The 12211-nt window shown below is 39.8% G+C and overlaps 2 protein-coding genes across 3 annotated transcripts in view; one reads left to right on the top strand and one right to left on the bottom strand.

The window, feature by feature from the left end:
* The window catches only part of LOC135239450 (homer protein homolog 1), a 50912-nt gene extending 49633 nt beyond the window's left edge, over positions 1–1279 (bottom strand). Inside the window, exon 1 of one of the 2 annotated variants that reach the window (XM_064308113.1) lies at positions 130–1279. In XM_064308113.1, the coding sequence (XP_064164183.1) occupies positions 130–134 (5 nt within the window). In that variant the 5' untranslated portion in view covers positions 135–1279. The remainder of the gene's footprint in view (positions 1–129) is intronic. The other variant, XM_064308112.1, reaches the window with a different exon arrangement.
* Positions 1280–3340: 2061 nt separating this feature from the next.
* Positions 3341–12128, top strand: tent2 (terminal nucleotidyltransferase 2). Its single transcript, XM_064307630.1, has 15 exons — positions 3341–3524; positions 4090–4270; positions 4390–4512; positions 4834–5095; positions 5610–5724; positions 5845–5936; positions 6072–6135; positions 7284–7350; positions 7755–7831; positions 7944–8072; positions 8191–8234; positions 8492–8628; positions 9426–9517; positions 10189–10268; positions 10451–12128. Exons 2-15 carry the CDS (start codon positions 4125–4127, stop codon positions 10523–10525), a joined length of 1503 nt encoding a protein of 500 aa, XP_064163700.1. The 5' UTR covers positions 3341–3524; positions 4090–4124; the 3' UTR covers positions 10526–12128.
* Positions 12129–12211: the final 83 nt, after the last annotated feature.

The following is a 12211-nucleotide window of genomic DNA, read 5'->3' as shown; positions in this document are numbered from 1 at the left end:
AACCATGCCTATTCCATTTACCTTGAATCTCTATAAACTACCAATATTACAGTATCAACAACAACAAAAGACAAATTATAGGCTACTGCTTTACAATTGCACATGTAGACTATGTTGTAGGCTACTTACCCCATTTTGCTTTATGTGCTGATCTGAATGGTCCTGACAGCGAAGCTAAATTATCCCACTATGGGTCTTGCTGTAGGTCTCCTCCGACCCCTTGTATACCGCTGTGTATATCCTTGATGGCAGATAGTGGTTTGGTGAGCTTTTCGAGATTCGGTTGCCTTCAGAACATGACTTTCAATCCAGCTCTTCAATGGTGATGCTTTTACATCAATTCCATAGAAGTGTATGGTACTTGACCCCAAACATTTCGTAAACGTTAAATAATATGGATTTTGCAGTTTCCATTCCGAATTATGAATTCGCCACAAACGCGAAGGGGAAGCCGCTACTATGAAAGAAGACTCATGATTAACAGTCCCTGTTTAATTCCGATTATGCACACAAGGCACATAAAGTATGGTTTGCTCGCATAGGACCGCGGTGCGCTTGTGTTCGTTGGAAGGGGTTGCAAGCGCCACTGCCTTCTCTGATCTCCAAATGACCCTTCAAAATCCACTCGCTCCGAAATGCAGCGTATTACAACTCCGTGTTCTTTCTTAACGCCCTCTGGTATTTACTTTCAAAATCTGATACCTCTCCCAGAATGTAACCAGCTGCACCGCATACAGTTATCCTCGGGCAAGAAAAATGCTGAACCTTCATTCCCGTTCCCGCTTTAAGTTAGCCGACTATGTTGTCGTTCTTCATTCATTCGTAGCCCATTGCAGTTCTCTCATGTCATCAGAGCCATCAAAATTCCTCCAGAGCATATCATAACGCTAATGTGTAATGGACAAACAAAACAATAAAAAGCAAACAAAAAGATGGCAAACAAAAACAAAGCCAATGTGAACATGTATTCTCAATAACACTATTTGTTTTTTTGCCCTTATTCGCTGAAAAAAGAAACCCGGTGCATTTTCAGGTCTCCATCAGCCCTTGTATTTTAGAAGACCAGATGAATGTGCATCGTCTTCTTCAATGTCTGTGAAAATAAACCAAGCAAAACAGAATAAAGCACACATAATAATAAAAATCAATTAACATGCATATCGTTTATACTGCCCCATCCTTGCTGAAATCTTTCACACGTTTATATATTTTCTCACATCCATTCCCATTCCGTTCAATATCTCTGTCCCTATCCTACATCCACTGACAAGTATTAAATGGACTAGCGTCACCACGCCACCTTCCGCACTGACGTCACTGCATGCTCTAGGGACTGACGTACCTACCGTAAGGAAGGTGACGTTCAATTACTCCAGGAAGCGGTACTATAATGGGTTACCAATTTATCTTTACAGCTTCTCGCCCTTCTCGACTAATTTAAACAGTATTTAATTTTTTTTTAAATTTCGATTAAAAATAACTGAAGTTAGAAACATTATATCCAATATATAATTATTGCACCTAATATATAATTATAGATTATTCATTAGAATATTTCTTGGCATATTTTTCGAATGATCAGTATGTTTAATGTGCACAAACTGTGTACAAGGGCGATGCACCTTAAAGTGCATTAAAATAATTTGAAATAAATCATGATCTCTGTTTAACCCCTGCCTTCTTTACCTAAAGTAATTTATGTTAAAAAAAAAACAAAACAAAACAAATGACAGCCTTTGCTGATAGTCCTCAGTCCACCATGATGTTTTTGACTGGGATAGCCGAAGTTTGCGTCAGCAGTCAATGTGAGTGTGGCAATGATCCTGAAATTAGCATATTGGCAAATATAGCTCTGTTGATTGATGCAAACTGCATTACTGAGTACGCAAATGTAGCCTATTTAGTATTTTTCTGTTGTAATTTGCAAATCATAACTAGCATTGCATTTTATCATTTTAAAATCAAGTTGAGAAACTAATATACACTTTAAAGTCCAGTTTATAGGGTACTTTATCAAAGTGTAAAAAATATATGCTTACTTCAACTTTATTTGCTACAATTTTCTTGAAATTTCTTGAATTCTGTTTCAAAATATGTGGAATTATGAAATTTCACTCCCACCAGTCAGTAAGCAGAGAGGATTTTAATATTATTACATCAGAATTATCAGTTTCTTTCTTCAATTTTATTACACGCTAGAGTACTGTATTACTTGTTGTCTGCTACCTCAATAGTCATCAGGCAGCCCTGAGCCAGGAATATATGGGGGACACTTGGATAGCAATGATGTGTATATTCAGCCTGAGGCTAGGAAGTACATAGAAGGAGAACTCACAACAGTGCAGCAGTAAGTCCAGTTTCTTCACCAAGAATGTAGTCTGATACCACATTAGCTAAACTATGATAAATAAATGGACAGCATCTGCACAGATAGGCATCACCATGCACCACAATCAGTACATTTAATTGGTAAAAAATCTGATCTTTGCAATATTTTGCCCTTGTTTATGATGCATATGTCCAGTAAACACTGTCACCATCATGGGATTGAATGGCACTAACAATAACTGATATTATTATTGCCATTTGGGTCACATTGCACTTACACTCTGATGGCAGAGCTATGGACTCAAGGGCCTGCAACCATGCTCCAGGTCCCATAATCTCTAGTTTTATTTTTTTTTTCACCATAAAATGAGCAACCAATTCTCACACCCAAGTATCTAGGTGATGTGAGTTAGTTGTGTTACCAACAGCTTTAGTTTTATTAACAACAACAATTTTCACACCCTGCAGCTATCCCAGGGGATGCAGACTCCTGCTGATGCTGTTTCAGTTCCTCATCAGCAATGTGTATCTCCAACGTTAACGACCAGAGGTTTATACTTGATCATTATATTACGCGGATCGGCTTGTGTAGGCAGCGGGGGCGGGGGAAGAGGACCTCAATTGAAAGGATGAGCTATACGTCGGATAAATAAGTAAATTAATAAAGATCTGAGAATCTCCACAATTTCGATTGGGCTTTACTTGATCAATGGTCCGCAATTTCACTTGTATTAATCCAGCATGGATGAATCATTACATGATTATATATCAGTGAATTCGAGCAGAATTTATTAGGTAAACGCCGCGTTTGAGCTGTTTAAATACTAAATTGCTGAACGGTAGATCAGTCGTTTTTGAGGTATTCGTGCTTTTTAGCCTACTATGTAAAACACTGATAGCTACACAACAAGCTCTGCTTTTGATATATGCCTGGTCTGTGCTCAGGATAAACAACATGCCAAACAACATTTCTATTGCGTGCACCTTATTGGGTGTACGGTAAGGTGAATCCTGCAACCCGGAACAAGAAACTGAAACAGCACCAGGAAGCAACCATTGGGAATTTATTGTTTGTCAGTTGACAAACATGTAAGGCAATAACAAAATATAAAATTTCATGAAAAATATGATATAACATGAATTTATCCTTAATTCAAATGGTAGACTATTAATATGCATTCTCTGTCCTGATTTAGGTAAGCACTGGAGTCTGTTTTGGTATTGTATCATTTAATGTGAAATGCAACTTTGCAAGCAGTAACTTTGCTACGCTAACCTCAGCTAGCAAGATGACGTGCTGTTTGGTAGTAATAATAATAATGATCTTAATAGTTAAGTATTATTTAAAACGTTTGTTTAATACACATGAATGGGACCGATCTAAACAATCTTTTTTACTAGGTTTGTTGATAAGGACTCTCCATTTCCGAAATTTGCAACCTAGCTAACACGATATAACACATGTATCAATCGATAGTATAACTACTTTGCAACTTGTTACGATACAGCGTGTGCGTTGAATAAGAATGGTTAACGTTACTGCATTGATTAGTTTGCAATCGAGGTAGGAAATCATTTTTAATTTAGACGGTTACAAGTATGATTCGTTAAATCTCTGTTTAATTTATTGGCCGATTTCCGCACAAGCCATTTAGCTAGCTATTTAACGTTGCTCGTGTTTGTAATTAGTTAGTAGCTATCGATAGTTGAAGGAATGCAAACTGTATGTCAACAATGCACTTGTTTCTCATGTAAATGTAGGTACAAGAATAAATGTACGCCCTCACAGACAGAAGATGTACCCCAACTCTTCAATTCTGGGGCGTCCACCCTTCCCCCCTAGACGTGGCCAAGCTAACGGCTTCGTCGCCCAGCTCCCTTTCCCCGTTTTGTTTTCTCCACATCAAGTCATCGAATCACAGTTCAACATGAGGAATACTAAGTAAGTACCTTAGAGGAAATGTTGTAACAGCGCAGGAAATGCAGAAGTAGTAAAAAGGTTGTGATTGTACTGAAAGTTAAATTGAATTAAGTTAAATTTAGATCTCTTTATTTTTCCAGTTTCGACGGCCTGCCGCTGAACAACGTCGCCCGTCTCCCGGCAATATCCCCTCTTGACTGGAAGCCAGGACTTCACTCCCCTCCACATGTCCCCAGTGTTTCAGCGGTAACACTGGGCAGAAAGTGAGACTTTTTGAAAGTATATTTCAACAGTGTTTCCATATGCATTTCTTGTACTTAAAAGGCATGCGTACATGACCTGGTATTAAAGTGCTAAGGTTCAGCCATATTGTGATATCCTAATTCAGACTTGTGCGCAACTTCAGTCTGACCTACCCTCTGAATATTGAGTGAACATGGGCATGCCCCCCTGAATGTCAGCGAGATGAAACACACCCTCCTGGTGGCCTACAAAATAGTTTGGCTCTGTCAGTCGTAGATTGATTAGTGTGTTGCCAGCGCTGAATTCTCAGACGGGTTAACGGTGTAATTGCTGTTTCTCAGGAGGAGGAGTGATGAGCACAGCCCGTACGACTTGAAGAGGCAGCGCTTCAGCTCGCCAGGGCGCCACCTGGGCACGCCCGAGGCGGCGGCGGCGGCGGCGTCCCCCCTGGCAGCGCAGACGGCGAGGTCACGCCTGCGGGGCGAGGGCTGCAGCCCCGCCTCCTCGCCTCGCACTCCGAAACCTGCGGGCTGCGTGCCGCCACTCAACGGGCAACCCCAGCACAGTGCACCTGCTGCCCCGCTGCCTCCTGCCAAGGATAAGGTGAAGCCCCTAACATTTTCTGTGCTCTCTGAGTGTCGCTGGGAGGGTTCTAACCTGCACGTTGGGTAACTGTGCTAGTTAAAATAGAGCTCAGGTCATATGTTTTTTGTGGAATAAGGCTAAGTCCTTGTGAAACTTTTCAGTGTATGGAACATACAGAACATTGAACTCACGTGCCCTCGAGGTGTAAATCAGGGGATCATGCTGACCATTATGGACTGAGGGTCAGGCCCAGGATCTTGGAAGTTTACCTTAAATTCATTGTTTGTATTCCAATGTGCTGCTGTTGTTGCTGTTACACTGTGCATGACCTGCTTGGCAAACTTTTTAAAGGGGGGTAATAAAGATGAAAGGTGAAAAGGATTTAAAAAATTGTTTTCCGCCTTGCTTGTTCCACCTATTTGCATCTTTTAAAATTGGGAAGTGGGCAGAGACGGACCAAAAGCGGGTGTTGGTTGCTGTACACTTTAACGCTGGTATGCATGCATTACCTGTGTGCTCGTTTCGCCTCCAGCTCAGTCAGCAGATCCTGGAGCTGTTTCAGGCCTGCCAGCAGCGGGGCGATGACCTGCAGAAGAAGGAGGTGTGCAGGGCACAGCTCCAAAGGGAAATCCAGCGCCTTTTCCCCAGTGAGTTCCCCAGCGAACTAACAGGGCCCGTCGCGGCCTGCTTAGCATTCTGACGGCTAGCTTAGCTCAGGCGCCGAATGTGCTTGCGTGTGCACATCTGTGTGCTGCTTCTCTTTTCAGATTCACGGGTGTACTTGGCAGGCTCCTCCCTGAATGGCTTTGGGAGCCGGTGCAGTGATGCAGACTTGTGCCTAGTCGTCCAAGACGGACCAGTAAGTTCATTTAAAAATATGTAGGAAAACATTGATGTACTTATACTTGTATGTAGTGCCTTTGGCACAAGTGCAACTTTTGTAGACATTTTGTATACTAATTTTAGCACTAAATTCCGCTTCTGTATTTTTCAGCTGAACCAGAGAACTGATGCTGTGTATATTCTCAGTCTTGTACAGAAGCTGTTTTACAGGCTATGTAAGTACCATTTCTGCATACATATTTAGCATCACATTATTCAGTTGCATTTTATATGTTATTTCAACTGTAGCCTTGATATCTATGTTAATATTTTTCAAACTGTTTATTCACTTTGTGACTGTGTTGCTGAAATCCTTTTAGTAGGATATTTTGACATTATTTTATTGCTTTGCTATAATATTTAGGATGTGTAAGTTCTCATCTCATCCTAAACATTAATGAACATAGTTACTCACAGGAAAACATCACCGTTGTAACAATGGGAGAATAATTTTGATTATTTGATTTTCTACAGTTTTTAAGTTGCTTCAATGGCAATTTTTTTTTATATTTGACATTAATTTAAAACACCAATGTATCATTATTTAATGTTTATTCTATAATTTAAAAAATGGTTAATCCTTCATTGCAGTGTCAATAGATCTTTCCAAATGATTAATCAATTTCTGTTCCTGGTAAACATTGTGTTATTGACACATTGTTTTGAATACTCCTGAATGAAATTTATGAATATATATGAATGGTAATTGCTGCCACCTGTGCACCACCGTGAAATATTTAGTAATAATTATTTTTCGTAATTATTAAATGACTCATTTAGGTGGCTCATGTACCGTGATGATAAGGCTTGTACAGATTGCTCAACAGGTGGCTTCGAGAGGATTTCTGGGTATCGTGCTACTAGAGTACTGAATTACAGGCTTTGAAACTTAGGTGAATGAGAATTTGTGACCCTAATGAAAAGCGTTTCCAATCAGTGCAGCTCACAGACTCGACAGAGTGCTTCTGCTCCAAACTGAAGACTGCTGCTGTACTGATTGTATCCTCACCGCTTTGGTTGTTTTTCTTGTATTCTCAAGCGCAGCTGCATACGAGGAAGTTTTCTGGGAGCTTGTCTTACTCAGAGCAACTGGAAAATCACAAAGGGATTAAGTTTGAAGTGGAGCAACACAGCTGCACATAATCCAATATTTAAATTATGTTCAGCATATAAAGCCAATCTGATAAATTGCCTGGAAATGTTTAGGATCAGTTTAACTTTCCTCTGTAGCCTCGTAGGGTCCTAGTGTGAAGCTGAAGTTTAATCCTAATGTAGATTATTTTAGAAATGTTTTTCCTATGAATGAATGACCTTTTATTTGCAGCTTACATTGAGAGATCTCAGCTAATCCGTGCAAAAGTGCCGATACTGAAATTCAGGGATAAAATCAGGTATGTGAGAAACCCAGCGGTGTATTATCCATGTACTGTCATGTTCTGTCTGAATTAATTTTCAAAAAATTACATTCAAAATTGTTAAGCACCATTTGTTATTTATTGCAGTTAAACATGCAACAAGATGCGTTTCTGCATCATTCTGCTGAAACATGTTTCTGTGTTCATGCTGAAATGCAGTCTAAGGGAACCCAGCCTGACTTGAACTATAAACAATAATCTAACCACTCTGCCCAGGTTTTTTATAGCACAATGACAACTCCCCCTCTCTCCTGTTTAATGGTGCTGAAGTTATGAAGGACAGAGACTTTGTTGGAGGTTGTGGAAGTCATAATTATATCCACGCATCGCCGGCTGGTTAATTGCATCCATTAAACCCTCAATGTCTTTGTTCCTTGCAGTGGAGTGGAGTTTGACTTGAATGTAAACAACATTGTGGGAATACGGAACACATTCCTCCTCCGAAGCTATGCATACAGTAAGCGCAGCTTCGCCAGTGCTTTCCAAAGCCTCTCACGATGGAGCTTCTCAGATCATCGGTTGACTCAAATGGTTAGATTTGAGATAATCGTCGTTTCCTTTCCTCCCAGTCGAAAGCAGAGTTCGACCCATCATCCTTGTGATAAAGAAATGGGCCAGTCACCATGGGATCAACGATGCAAGCCGTGGAACCTTGAGCAGTTACTCATTGGTGCTGATGGTCTTGCACTACCTTCAGAGTGAGTAGCATATCAGTGTGACATTGCAAGGCGGTATATATCATTCACTTCAAAATAGGGGCAGTGATACTTTTCCTCAGTAGGCGGGCTACTCTGATTTCCGTTGTGTTTTCTTCAGCCTTGCCTGAGCCTGTCATTCCCTGTTTGCAAAAGGAATATCCTGTAAGTCCACTTTCTGTCATTACTATTGATGGATGTCCAGGAATACATTGCATCTGTAAATATTTTCAACTTTGGAATACAGTAATACAATTTAATTGCGTGAGAAAAATTGTGCTGCATTGAATTTATGGAGGAATTTTTGTGATTAATTTAGCAAAAAAAAAGTGATGAAATGTGAACCTCTTGCGTCTTTATTCTTGCAAAACATTCAGATCTAATTGCGGTTAGACATCTGATCTTTCTAATTCTACCGCCAGGAATGCTTCAACCCCTCTATGGATATCCATCTTGTACCAGAAGGACCAAAAGATATTCCCTGCTTTACCTCCAGAAACCAGTCCACACTTGGAGAGTTGTTGCTTGGCTTCCTGAAGTACTATGGCTCTGTTTTCAAGTAAGGAGGGTGACTTTCGGAAACGTCTCTGGTAGTCCTTTAACTGCATCTCCACGGTATCGCTGTTTTCTAAGCCCCTCTATATGGCCCAGTGTCCACTCCACTCCAGGGTACGGACTGTAGACTCAGCGAGCCGAGCAAAATGAGAACTGGTTTTACTTAATCGCTTTCATTTAGCTGTGAAACATTGCTCAGTCCATTACATTAATCACTGCTTATCCCTGACCGCTTATCCAAGGTGCTCATTATACCATAAGGGGAGGCTGACATGCAGCTGAGCATGAGAAGTAGCATTGAGCGTGCTATCCTCGAGTCTCGCTTACCCTCCCTGGCTCTCGTTTCACATTGCTCCGCTGACAGACGGAAGCAGGTGACAGTGCAGTCTGGGGAGAGTTCCTTTGACGGACGGCTTGTTTATGATTATGCGGGAGACCTCGCTGTAAACGAGCCCTGTATGTGAGAATGTGATTATATCCATCTGGATTTGATTTAATTTGTTCCCTCCTTTTGGTGTGCTTTTTTTTGGTGTCCTCGTCTCGCTTGGCTTGAATGTGTTTTGGAACACTGATAGTGGCTGATGTAAGCAGGAAGTGCCACAGGGCCTGCTTGCATCAGCCAGATGCACCTCAGTTTAAATTACTGATATTAAGCACAGATAATTGCCCCTTACTTTTGGCCCCGGTTGGTGGAGGTTACAGGTCTTTGAGTGTCCTCTTAATACTTCTAAATGGATAATTTACATGGTCAAACTCTTCTAATACTTTCATGTTCTTACCAAATTACCCTTTTTTTTCCAGTTGGGACAGATCAGTGATTTCAGTTCGAGAAGCTGAAGCTTTCCCCAAACCCAATTGCAGGGAATGGAGGGACAAGTTCATTTGTGTTGAAGGTAACCTAGTTGTGCTCCTCCTGTTTGCCATCACAATATCAACAGAATAATTGTTTCACTGTAACAGTATCCATAAATGTTGAGAGAAGAATATGTTGCATTACAGGCATTTAGCAGACACTCTTACAACTTTTATATAGCATTTACATTAGCAATGCTGGTTAATACCTTGCTCAAGGATACAATAGCTCTGGTTATAAGACCAGTTCCTTACCCATTATACTAAAGTGGCTTGATGTAACAAGAATAGAACAGATGTCTTGCAACAGCCAGATTTTGTGTCCATTTTAGTATACCTTTAGGTGTTTTTGAGTCTGCAAAAAGTGCCTTCATTCACATTCATTAGGAATTGACTGCCACTTGTCTGGTTCTTGCATGGGGCATATCCATGCTTGGATAATAGTGTCCTAAAATGGACACTACAGGATTCCTGTGTTTTCTACAGACAATTGTAACCACAGACAATTACACACTTGTTTTTTTGTGGACAAAGAACTTTATATGTGCAAAAAAAGTCATAGTAGTAAGGTTTTCATTTCTATAGGTAATATACTAAATGTGACATTGGCAGCAGGATTGGCATTGTTTTGAATCTTACATGCCACTTTGGATCCATGTACGTCAGTCCCTCATACATGGAGAATGTCTTTCTTATGCATGTTTTGTTTCAGAGCCCTTTGACAGAACAAACACAGCGAGAGCAGTCCATGAAAGGTTCAAGTTTGATACCATAAAGGAGGAATTCAGAAAGGTATTTTTCCAGCTTCCACATGGGAGTGTATTAGCAGAGTTACTCAGGGCCCGGTGCCGCCTTCTATGGAGGAATAAAAGCATTATTTATTCACTCATTAATGATTTACTGTAGGGCTGTCAAAATATGAAATATTCATGCTAATAAGGCTAAATAAAAATACATGTTTGGTTTCTTTGTAGTCTTGGCAAATGCTTCAACTGAAGAAGGACTTGAACTTCATCCTGCCAGTGAGGACAACCATACAGAAGAGATAATGGTACCACAACCTCTGTGGGGTGTGGAAAGACCTGCCTGTGGTCTAGAAAGAGGTGCACCTATCAGGAATTTTGGGGGGCATTAGAATATAGTTTTCCTCATTTTGTGTCAATGAATTACAGTACTGTAGCATTTGTGTGCTCAGTACATGAAGGCCATATTTGGACAAAAAAATATTCATATTTATTGCACTGTTCTTTCAGTTGAGCTTTCCTCCTTTCAATTTACTAATTAATGTAAATATAAAATAATTTTGCTACTTCACCTCAGCTTGTACTTTTACACCTCTGTCTTGCCCTGATCTTTGGAGAGCTGTAAGACTGTTTAAAGTATGACCCTGAGGATTTTTTAAAAGATATCTTTTTTTACTGTCTACTGTGTGGGATTTCCGTGTTCACTTCAATGAAATGCTTGAACGCTCATTATGAGACCACACCTTTTCATGCAAAAAAGAAAAAGGAAAAAAAAAAAAACTGAAATTGTGTTGACTAGTTTGCAGAGGCAATTCAGTGGCTCCCATTTTTTGATGGGCATCTTTTAATGATAGTGGGAAAATTATGAAATGAAAAAGTGTCCATGTGTTGTACAATATTTGTGACAAATTGTTCCTGAATTACAAGTAGGCAGACAGACTTGAGTGCAGCATTGAATTTTGTATTTTTTATTTATGCAATGTTTTAGCCCCCTCAAGGAGGTGCATTTTGACATCTGGTATCAATAAGCATTCACTGAAGGTGGTTTTGTTACTCCATCTTAAGAGTGCTGTATGTAACTCACTTCACTTCTTCAGTGGAGCCCTGTGGTGATAGAGTTCCTCTGTCACCTAGTCACACATGCTTTTCTTTTGTTTTGCATCTAACAATTTTCTTCGCTTCAGGTCTGTGCTACCCATGTTGTAGGCTTCAAAGGCCCAAATCTTATTTTTTTCCCCCCCAAGTCCTTTGCAGTAGTTACCAATGCAAAACCTATTGCATGTAATTACACTTCTGGTTACTTGTGGCAAACCAGGGTTTGACCTTCAGTTTAATGGGTCTACATTTGTGGTTCAGAATGCTGCAGTCATAGTGTATCTGGGCTGCTTGTGCTCCTTGTGTATTTTTTTTATTTTTATGTCAATATGTGGTATGCGGCAATTTCTGTGTTTGTCTCTTTTTGTATGTGTCTCCGAAACTTTGAAGTGTTACTTTAAGCAATTAAACTTGTGCAAAATAAGTGCCATTTTTTTCTTTTCACCTGTATTTGTTGACATGTCAGTAGAAATTGAAATAAACATCTTGTTAAGTTTCTGTTTTGATTTATAGGTACCTAGGTTTCGGTCTCCATATTTGGAATAATTACACACCATATTCAGATTTTAGTATATTCTGATACCTTTTACTATTTATATTTGTGTGTTGGTGTCAAGATTAGGCACTTATTGTGTTATCAATATTGTGTAAGATCTACACTATAAGGAACAGTTTGGAATTTGTTTAATGTGAGATACCAAAGTTTAGTCAATACATTTTTTGGTGGTTAACTATTCACACATTGATTAATTTTAAGGCAGAACATTTTCAACTTTTGTTTTGTGATTTATTTAATAAATATTTTTGCAATCTGTGTTTGTAACAAGTTTATTTCCAGCTGCTTTCTAAGTACCACTTGGGTAGAAAAAGATGGCCTGTTAGAAGTATGACCACCAG

The sequence above is a fragment of the Anguilla rostrata genome, chromosome 14 (genome assembly GCF_018555375.3).
Source record: "Anguilla rostrata isolate EN2019 chromosome 14, ASM1855537v3, whole genome shotgun sequence".
Lineage (NCBI taxonomy): Eukaryota > Metazoa > Chordata > Actinopteri > Anguilliformes > Anguillidae > Anguilla > Anguilla rostrata.
Note: the sequence above shows the minus strand (reverse complement) of the source record. Positions and strands in the feature narration are given on the sequence as shown.

What these genes read in the sequence shown, in the direction of transcription:
- tent2 (XM_064307630.1), top strand. Translation starts at nt 4,125, where the DNA reads ATGTACCCCAACTCTTCAATTCTGGGGCGTCCACCCTTCCCCCCTAGA. An exon ending in AATCCAGCGCCTTTTCCCCA is followed by an intron (nt 5,725 to 5,844) that starts GTGAGTTCCCCA and finishes TTCTCTTTTCAG; the next exon opens with ATTCACGGGTGTACTTGGCA. An exon ending in CAAGTTCATTTGTGTTGAAG is followed by an intron (nt 9,518 to 10,188) that starts GTAACCTAGTTG and finishes GTTTTGTTTCAG; the next exon opens with AGCCCTTTGACAGAACAAAC.